This window comes from Lathyrus oleraceus, chromosome 3 (assembly GCF_024323335.1).
Source record: "Lathyrus oleraceus cultivar Zhongwan6 chromosome 3, CAAS_Psat_ZW6_1.0, whole genome shotgun sequence".
Taxonomy (NCBI): Eukaryota; Viridiplantae; Streptophyta; class Magnoliopsida; order Fabales; family Fabaceae; genus Lathyrus; species Lathyrus oleraceus.
The window spans coordinates 125,747,338-125,757,986 of NC_066581.1; the positions used below are offsets into that span (position 1 = coordinate 125,747,338).

The following is a 10,649-nucleotide window of genomic DNA, read 5'->3' on the forward strand; positions in this document are numbered from 1 at the left end:
CACTCGTCCTGTGAATTCAGATGCAGTCAAGAAATACTTCGCCTAAAAATAAAAACAGAATAGCTCGCTAAGTTGAAAACCCGAAAGGGCGACTTAGGCAAAAATGAGTGTCTCGGTGGATTGAAAACTCGAAAGGGCGATCCAGGAAAAAGTTAGAGACATAAAAAATAAATATGTATCCCGCTAGATTGAGTACCTCACCCTGGGGCAATCTAGGCAAAAATTAGGGATTTGGCAAGTAACTGCATCCTGACAAGACTGCGTTCTACAAACTGTCATCCGTCAGAGATTCTCGCTCAGTCATCATCATCCAAAGCTTCAAAAACATCGGATTCAGAGTTGGTGGAGAAATGGTCATTATTTTCAATGTAGCCCTTTTCCAATATATATCACCAATTTCAAATTTGTAAAGATCTATGGAGTCTTGCCATTTGCAGACTACCATTTCATCAAATAAATTTGAGCCTTTATCCAATTATTTACACTCTTATTTGTTCCTATTCAACAAATGTTTTGCATGTTTTAATTGAGGAATATCATTGGCTTTAAAGAATTAAACTTTTTCATAACTTGTTTTTAAACAAAGTGAACATTTCACAATGACAAAAAGGATACTGGGGATGTCCTCAGTGCTCTCCCATGGATAGTAGGATTCTCGACAGGGTAAGACCTTTGTGCATATTACTGGCGTGTTTATATCCTCTTCCTCCTGAGCCTTTTGTGTTTTTCCTCCCGAACAGAGTGCATGATAAAGGTATTTCAACCTCCTTCCTCCTCAGCAGGTGTGAGCTTTTGGTTTGGTTGACCCTCGGAAGCTTCTGATTGGTGGTTGTATCCCCACGAAGATCCATCACCTCTTTGATAATTTCCCCGGTGGAGTGGCTTTCCCAGCGGAACTTATCTGTGCCATGATCATGTTCCCGGTTTGAATGATTGTTTATTTCCCCTGCAGAGATCTTTGTTCCTGATCCCTGGCAGGTGGGATGTTCTCCTTTGAGCCTGGCTTTCTCTCTTGGGATGTAGTACCGGAGGTTTACTCAATCGATCGGTGGACTTGTTTGTGTTAGATATGTCTGTTCTGTCACCATTCATTATACATAAACCATACATACATGCATAATTTTAACATTCAGATATTCATGTTGCATCCTTTGCCATATATCTTTGTCTGTTATCTTCTGCTAGTCGGAAATATACTCCCAAGCAGATGTCTGTGTCAGATCTCCCCATGTAGAGTCAGCCCCATAAGCAGAAAATGTTTATCCTTTCTTCCATATTCCCCACCGAGTTATGTCCTCATGGATGATGTTTGTTTCTGTCTTCCTCCCAACACATATATTTGGAGGGAACTTCCCATTGAATTATATTCTCATAGGGACAAGTCTTGTTTCATCATGCCTCTCTGGTTTGATCCCAGATTGGCTTCTTGTGTCCGCTTCCAGCGCTCCCCCCGTAGCTTAGATGAATAGTTGCTCATTAACCAGTAATTATCCATCCTTTCCCCGGTGGAGTCTGTGGCCTTCTACCCTTATACCGGTAGTCATAAGTCCCATTTCTTTGGTTTTCTACCCTCATACCAGTGGTTGTAAACCCTATTTTTATCCCCTTGGCAGGGTTAGCGTTTTATTCATCCTAACCGATGAAGGTTACTTTTCCGTGGTTTTCTACCCAGTATTCGGTAGATGTAATCCCCTCCTTGACGGTTATCATTATCCAATATTCGGTATTGATAGTCCTTCACCCCCTTTTGAGTATATCTCCCGGATCATTACCTTCGTTAATGTATCCTCAGCGAGTCATCTTTCATTAGCCGTTTGTCGATAATGATCGTTTCTCCCCTTGACTAGTCATTATTTTATACCTGGTTTGCGGTATCCCAATGTCCTTTCTTTCCGGTCGATTTATCCTTTATTAACCCAGTAATCGGTTGTGGATAATCTTCCATGCGAGTATGTTATCTATGTTTTGACGGCAATAGATAATATATCTCATGCACTCTTCGGTTGAAGTCTTTGTTCTTCCCCAGTCGAGTAAGATTCGTATCCCCTTTGCGGAGTCGAATGCCCATCCTGTAGTCGAGTTTGCTGTTAGCCCTCTTTTGGATGATGAGTGTCTTGGAAATATTCCCCAATTCACGCTCTAGTCAGTCACCTATTACATGCCCAGTAACCGGTATCCCTGGTGTTCCTTCCTATCTGCTCCCTATTATGACCTTTGTCCCCTGTGGAGTCAGATTTTCCTGAGTTGAAATATACCTTTAGGTTTTCCTCAGATGATCTTGGATGTTTGATATCTCTCACCCTTATACCGGTCTTAGATAGTCATTCTCCCCGAGCATGTTGTTCTCTCACCCTTATACCGGTGTTTTGATCACATGTCTCCTTGAGCTTATTATCCAGTAACCGGTAATACCTCATCCTGTTGCTTCCCCCCAGAGGAATCCTGTTTGGATGTTCCCCAGCGAGATCCTTTAGTGGATTCTCCCCATCTTGGCCTGGACTTTCGTCCGAAGTATCCCTTGGTGGATGTTGATTCTAAGTGTTGGCAGCAATTTTGGTAAAACAAAGAGTGTTCACAAGATGTCATGTGTGATGTCTTAACATGAGATATCCTATGTACCTGCTGGAATTCAAGAACATGTGCAAGCAGGATTGTTTCAGAATGCCACATACAATGACAAGGCTTCTGATATTGGTTGTACCTGCTGGAGCTTAAATGGAAGACATGTTCATGCAGGATTGTTTCAGATGACATACACAATGTCATGGTATCTGATATGGCTGTACCTGCTATAAAAGGAAATTGGACTATGCAGGATTTTTCCAGGATGTCAGACCCGATGTCATGACATCATGTACACAGAACATTCAGTATGAATGTCTGGTGTTTTATGATTGCACAATTAATGGCAATCTTTGTATGATTGAAGATATGGCTAGCTGGCGCATTCAATCATGGATTACAACCAGATTTACTTATTTTCCAAGGAGATCTATACAACTGTTATAAAAAGATTTGATTGGAAAATAGATTTAGGGTTTTCAAGATGTCCAAGCCCAGCTGAGAGCTTCTATAAAAAGGGACTTAGAAAACCTGTTTGAACACACAACCAAGACTGAGCGAAATATAGAGAGAGAGCTAGGGTTTGTGTCTGTTTTAGTCGTAAGACTTATAGGTCATTCAAGTCATCCATTGATGATTGAATTGGACTGATTTGTGGTTGTAATTTGTCACTCTAAAGCTGTTAAGCAAGAGTGTGTGTCTACTTGATCAAAGCTGTGAAGCAAGATCAAGTGTGTGTCTTCTTTATCAAAGCTTTGAAGCAAGATCAAGAGTGTGTCTTCTTGATTGAAACTGTGAAGTAAAATCAAGAGTTTGTAATTGAAAAGTATTTTCTTTTCACAAGGGATTGTTCTTTAAAACCACGGGTGTGTGATTGTAAGGGAAGTGAGTGGGTTCTCATATCTAAGAGTGCTTAGGTAGAAGTTGCACGGGTAGAGATTAGGTGAGAAAGACTGTAACTTGTTGAAGTGTACGGATAGTCTTTGAACTAATTCTATTTTAGTGAATTTCCCTCCTGGCTTGGTAGCCCCTAGACGTAGGTGAGTCGCACCGAACTGGGTTAACAATTGCTTGTGTGATTTGCTTTACCATTCTATTTTTATCTTATCCATTGTGTGTTAGCAGATATCAGTGTCGTAACATTACCTTCGACATCTTATATTTGATACCAGAATTTCAATTGGTATCAGAGAAGGCATCCTGCTCTGGCTCTGGGTGAGATCTAGGGGAAATACTTTCTGGTACAATGGAGAGGGATGGAGGATCTGTTCATAGGCCACCAATTTTGGATGGTTCTAACTATGACTATTGGAAACCAAGAATGGTAGCTTTTTTAAAATCCCTTGATAACAAGGCTTGGAAAGCTGTCTTGACAGGCTGGGTGCATCCTGTAGTTTCTAAAGAAGGAGAAGCCACTGCTGAGAAAAAGCCTGAAGAAAAATGGTCCAAGGAGGAGGATGATCTAGCCCTTGGGAATTCTAAAGCCTTGAATGCCATCTTCAATGGAGTGGACAAGAATATTTTCAGGCTGATAAACAACTGTGAAGTAGCCAAAGAGGCTTGGGACATTCTCAAGACCACTCATGAAGGGACCTCTAGGGTAAAGATGTCTAGACTTCAGCTGCTCACCTCCAAGTTTGAGAACTTAAGGATGAAAGAAGATGAAAACATTCATGAATTTCACATGAGTATCCTTGAATATGCCAATGCTTCAGGAGCCCTGGGAGAGAAGATGACAGATGAAAAACTGGTAAGGAAAATACTCAGGTCACTTCCTAAGAGATTTGCAATGAAGGTGACTGCTATAGAAGAATCTCAAGACATTTTCAACATGAGGGTAGATGAGCTAATTGGTTCCCTCTAAACCTTTGAGTTGGGGATAAATGATGGTGTTGAAAGGAAAACAAAGAGCATGGCCTTTATGTCAAACACAGAAGAGGATAAGAGTCAGGAGGATGATGAAGATCTGGTCAATGAAGTAGCAATGTTGGGAAGGCAGTTCAATAAACTGTTGAAAAAGATGGATTTAAGATCAGGGGCAAATGTCAAGAACATCTCATCAGACATCAGTAAATCCAACAATGCAGGAAGAAAAGCAAGATCAGATGAGAAGCTCAAAGAAGGAAAAGAGGTTCAGTGCTATGAATGTGATGGGTATGGACACATCAGGACTGAATGTGGAATCTACCTCAAGAAACAGAAGATGAGTCTTGCTGCCACTTGGTCTGATGAAAGTGAAACAGAGGAGGCTGCAAATCTTGTGACTGCCTTGACAGGAAGATGGGGATCTGATGAAGACTCAAGTGATGATGAAGTAACCTTTGAAGAATTGGCATCTACCTACAGAAAGTTGTGTATCAAAAGTGTAGAGCTGTGCAAACAGGTTGAACACAATAAGAAGGAAATAACTCAACTAGAGAATGAGAAGGAAGAATACTTGGAAATCATCTCAAATTTACAAACAGAAGCAGTGGGTCTAAATGCCAAGCTAGGTGAAAATCCTCAAGCTGAAAGAGAGAAGATAGCACAGCTGGAAGATGAGAAGGCAGACCATGTGAATACTATCTCTAAGTTGAAAACTGAAGTCATGTTTCTAAAATCTAAACTAGAAGAGATGACCAAGTATGTAAGGATGTTAAGCAATGGATCTGACTCCTTAGACAAGATTCTCCAAACTGGACAAATAGCAGGAGACAAATCTGGTATTGGGTATAATTACTCAAAACCTGAGTGCAGCTACCCTAGTGCAAAATCTCAAGCCAAATCTAAGTGCATCCATAATAAAGGTAAATCTGTGATGTCACATCATATGTCACAACACCAGAGAAAAAGACAGCAGAAAGGGAAACAACAAAGATGGATATGTCATCACTGTGGGAAATTTGGTCATCTAAGACCATTCTGCTATAAACTATATGGTTATCCCAAGCCTGCTAATCATCATAATCACTATCAATCCAAACCCAAGCAACATAGGCCTATCATTAAGAAGCAATGGATTCCTAAGACTACTGCTACAGGTTTGATAGCTCACATACCCCTCAAAATATCAGCCAAAGAAGAGTGGTACTTTGATAGTGGATGTTCCAGACACATGACTGGGAACCAAGACCTGATAACTAATCTGCATCATCATATCATAGGCCATGTAACCTTTGGAGATGGAGCAAAAGGTGAAATCAAGGGAACAGGAAAGCTTGGGTGTTGTGGAGTTCCTAAACTTGACAAGGTTCTACTAGTTAAGGGTTTGACTGCAAATCTAATAAGCATCAGTCAATTATGTGATCAAGGCTTGAATGTTAACTTCACCAAAACTGAATGTCTAATCTTTGACAAAAATAGTGAAGTAATTATGAAAGGAATCAGGTCCCAAAACAACTGCTACATATGGAGCTCTCAAATTGATTATCCCGTAAAGCATTTGATGAGTATAGATGCTCTCAAGAGTAATGACAAACAAGTCTGTGGGAAATGTCAGACAAAGATGTCTCATCAGAAGCTCAGAGGAGAAAAGGTTATGATAACCCAAACAACTGAGAAGACAGATCAAATAAGTGGACATATGACCAGTCATAAGCAGAATGGAACTATTAATTTATCTCAAAACAAAAAGGCCAAGAACAATGTGGAGGATATTGGAAAGACACCTGCATCTACACATGTAAAATGTATAGAAGATAGAAGCAGTTGGGTTCAACTTGGTTGGATGAAATCCTTGATTACTTACAATGTCACACACGATGTCATGACATTGTATTATGACTTCCTGTATGCTGAAGCCAGGTCTAAAAATCAGATTCAACACAGATGGACAAAGTACAGGTCTAGCTATTATCACTCCATTAGGAAATCTGTGAAAGACAAATTCAGAAGTCTAAAGCTTGGACTGGAACTAGCAGACAAGCTTGCAAGGAATTTGGGTAAAAGTGAATATGAGGGAGGGAAATTAGGGATTTGGACTCTTGAGAAATTATGGCAATTAAAAAGAAAAAATAAAAGAAATAAAAATAATGTCTGCCCTTTTAAAAGAAAGAGCCCCATTAATGATAAATCATTCTCAAGCTTTGAAAATAGTATCTATTCCCTTAGCACACGCTACCTAAACTCAGCAACTGCCATTTCCATTCAACTTCTAAGAAAAGCTCAGCTAGGGCAAAGAAACCTGCCTCAAAAGTCCTACAACATGTCTCAACATCCATCATCATCTGGTTCTAAATCCTCCCAACATGCAAAGACTCCATCCATGAAATTTGTTGATGAAGACGTAATGGACGTCACTCCTCTGTGCATGATACCGGGCGACACCACAGGTACCTCCTCTAATACTGGAGATATACAAGGTAATACCTCTGGTAACTCCTCTCTCCCTAAAGACATGCATTATACTGATCGTGCTATAAGGAGACTGGTTACTAGGATTCTGAGAGAAGGGCATGAAGTCAAAGGGGTTTCTACCCCTCTGTCTAGAAGGGAACCCTCTCCTGAGGAAGAACCTCATGCTGATAAAGACGAGGACTCATCTAAATCAAAAAAAGAAGGTGTTGCTGAAGGGCTTTGCTCTCTAGGTAAAACCCTACCTAGCAAGAAACAAAATGTGCCTCAAGAAAATATTATTGATCTAGAGGAAGAAAGCACTGAAGGAGAGGATGATCCTTTGGTTCATCTGGTTAAACCTAGCATAGCTGAGAAACTGAGAACTAAGAAAGGGAAAAGTATGGCTAAAATGAGAGCTGCTAGAGTGAAAAAGGTTGCAGGTATAGGACCCTCAAAACCCTGGAGCAAGGTTGAGGTTGGGAAAAGGAAGGAAAGAGACAGCTCTGACTCTGAGGAGGATGTTAAAGACGATGTCCCAGACATCTCCCCTGCAAAAAGGCAGGCTGTTCAGAAATCTCCTAGCAAGACTTATGCTGCTACTGGTGTACATCTTGACAAAATCTCCTTTCACTTGGAAGATGGAGCTTCAAAGTGGAAATATGTCATTCAGAGAAGAGTAGCCATTGAAAGAGAGTTTGGACAAGAATCTATAGAGGTAAAGGAGATAATTGAGCTGATTAAAAATGATGGACTCATGAAGACTGTGGTAACTCTCCCCCAATGCTATGAGGGGTTGGTTAAAGAGTTTATTGTTAATATCCCTGAGGACATTCATGATAAGAACAGCAGGGAGTTTTGCAAGGTATTTGTAAGGGGCAAATGTGTGAAATTCTCACCAAGTGTCATCAACAAGTTCCTAGGAAGAGGAATGGATGGAGGAGTAAACCTAGAGACCACAGACAATGAGGTCTGTAGGGTTATCACAGCTGGCCAAATTAAGGAATGGCCTAGCAGGAATCACTTATCAGCTGGAAAACTCAGTGTTAAATATGCCATATTGCACAAGATTGGCTCAGCTAATTGGATTCCTACTAATCATGCCTCTACCATCTCCATCAATCTTGGAAGAATCATTCATGCAATTGAAACAAGGGTTAACTATGATTTTGGCAAGTTCATATTTGATCAAACCATTAGACATGCTTCTACAAATGCTGTAAAGTTACCCATTGCCTTCCCCTCCCTTATCTATGGCATTATCCTAAGCCAACAACCAGGGATTCTGAGTACAAGCGACATCCCAAGCAGGAGAAAAACCCCTCTATCCATACATTACAAATTGTTTGAGGGAAATCATGTCAATGATGTCATGACATCTGCCAGAAGAGAGTCTACATCTAAAGGAAGTTTGATTGACCAACTAAAAGAGACCTGCAAAGAATTGGACAATGGCATAAGGGTGGCAAAGGCTAGAAAAGAAGCCTTAGAAGTTCTCATTTGTAGCCTGGAAAGGGAAGAAATAGAGAAGGCTGGTAAGGATCCAAATGCAATATCCCAATCCAGTGGTAACTCTGGAAGTTCAGAAGACTCTGAAGATGCAAGAGAAGATACAAGTGATACCTCTACTTCTGATTAATGGTTCCTGGCTGAATTGAAGACTGAGATGTGTGCTGGAAAGTTTGGTGGAAGCTGATGCTGATTGAAAGGCTGATGTGTTTTCTGTTTTTGTATTTTGTGGCAGTCCTTATTGATGCCTGTTATGTAATATTTAGGGCTCTTAAAGAGTTCCTTGGATTTGTTCATTGTCTCAGCTGTCACAGCTGTGTATAATGATGGTGTGTACTTCCTGAATATTTTGTTTTAACATGCTTAATGTTATAACATCTGATCTAACATTCTCTGCTAGGCTAATAGACATTTATTTTGTCTCATTGGTCACCTTTGGTCAATTTTGACTAAAAAGGGGGAGAAGTGCTGTTATGAAAGTTATGGAAGTTGTATGTGGCTGGACTGGAGGACAGCTATTATTGAAAGAGGTGCACAGGTGCTACAACAGTATGTTTGTCTGTTTACAGATGTCAAACACGATGTCTGATATGGTGCACAGGTGTTGATGTTAAAGCAGATGTCAGTATGACATTCTGGATGGTACAGGTACTAGAGATCAGTAGCTGTTATGAATGCACAGATTTAGGGGGAGAAGAAGTACCCTGGTGCATTGTGCATTTGTGTGTCTTACTAGTTGCATCCATAACTAGTAATTCTGTTGTTTGTTGCACAGATTTAGGGGGAGGAGAAGTACCCTTGTGCATGTGTGTATTACTAGTAGCCATAGCTAGTAATTGTTTTGCTTCTGCTGCTGATTAAACTACTGTTAAGTTGTTTAACTGCTGATAATTTGCCTTGTGAACAAAAAGGACAGATATATGTTTTAGCCAAAATTTGCCAAAGGGGGAGTTTGTTGATTCTAAGTGTTGGCAGCAATTTTGGTAAAACAAAGAGTGTTCACAAGATGTCATGTGTGATGTCTTAACATGAGATATCCTATGTACCTGCTGGAATTCAAGAACATGTGCAAGCAGGATTGTTTCAGAATGCCACATACAATAACAAGGCTTCTGATATTGGTTGTACCTGCTGGAGCTTAAATGGAAAACATGTTCATGCAGGATTGTTTCAGATGACATACACAATGTCATGGTATCTGATATGGCTGTACCTGCTATAAAAGGAAATTGGACTATGCAGGATTTTTCCAGGATGTCAGACCCGATGTCATGACATCATGTACACAGAACATTCAGTATGAATGTCTGGTGTTTTATGATTGCACAATTAATGGCAATCTTTGTATGATTGAAGATATGGCTAGCTGGCGCATTCAATCATGGATTACAACCAGATTTACTTATTTTCCAAGGAGATCTATACAGCTGTTATAAAAAGATTTGATTGGAAAATAGATTTAGGGTTTTCAAGATGTCCAAGCCCAGCTGAGAGCTTCTATAAAAAGGGACTTAGAAAACCTATTTGAACACACAACCAAGATTGAGCGAAATATAGAGAGAGAGCTAGGGTTTGTGTCTATTTTAGTCGTAAGACTTGTAGGTCATTCAAGTCATCCATTGATGATTGAATTGGACTGATTTGTGGTTGTAATTTGTCACTCTAAAGCTGTTAAGCAAGAGTGTGTGTCTACTTGATCAAAGATGTGAAACAAGATCAAGTGTGTGTCTTCTTGATCAAAGCTTTGAAGCAAGATCAAAAGTGTGTCTTCTTGATTGAAACTGTGAAGTAAAATCAAGAGTTTGTAATTGAAAAGTATTTTCTTTTCACAAGGGATTGTTGTTTAAAATCACGGGTGTGTGATTGTAAGGGAAGTGAGTGGGTTCTCATATCTAAGAGTGCTTAGGTAGAAGTTGCACGGGTAGAGATTAGGTGAGAAAGACTGTAACTTTTTGAAGTGTACGGATAGTCTTTGAACTAATTCTATTTTAGTGAATTTCCTTCCTGGCTTGGTAGCCCCCAGACGTAGGTGAGTTGCACCGAACTGGGTTAACAATTGCTTGTGTGATTTGCTTTACCATTCTGTTTTTATCTTATCCATTGTGTGTTAGCAGATATCAGTGTCGTAACATTACCTTCGACATCTTATATCTGATACCAGAATTTCAGTGGATAATTCTGTTGTATTGGCATATTCCCCAATGCATGCACCTTTGAGTCAGCTCGGGTCTCCCCATTGATTTATTCTTTTGGAATTCTACTCCTCA

General features: G+C 40.1%; 1 protein-coding gene across 1 annotated transcript; it reads left to right on the forward strand.

The window, feature by feature from the left end:
- The first annotated feature begins 6,745 nt into the window (after positions 1-6,745).
- Positions 6,746-8,512, forward strand: LOC127130008 (uncharacterized). The gene is made up of 2 exons (XM_051059095.1): positions 6,746-7,738; positions 8,225-8,512. The coding sequence occupies exons 1-2, from the start codon at positions 6,746-6,748 to the stop codon at positions 8,510-8,512; spliced, it is 1,281 nt and encodes a 426-aa protein (XP_050915052.1).
- Positions 8,513-10,649: the final 2,137 nt, after the last annotated feature.

Coding starts and splice junctions, on each gene's coding strand:
- LOC127130008 (XM_051059095.1), top strand. CDS start 6,746: ATGTCTCAACATCCATCATCATCTGGTTCTAAATCCTCCCAACATGCA. Junction 7,739..8,224: donor ACAGCAGGGAGTTTTGCAAG/GTATTTGTAAGG, acceptor AAATTGTTTGAG/GGAAATCATGTCAATGATGT.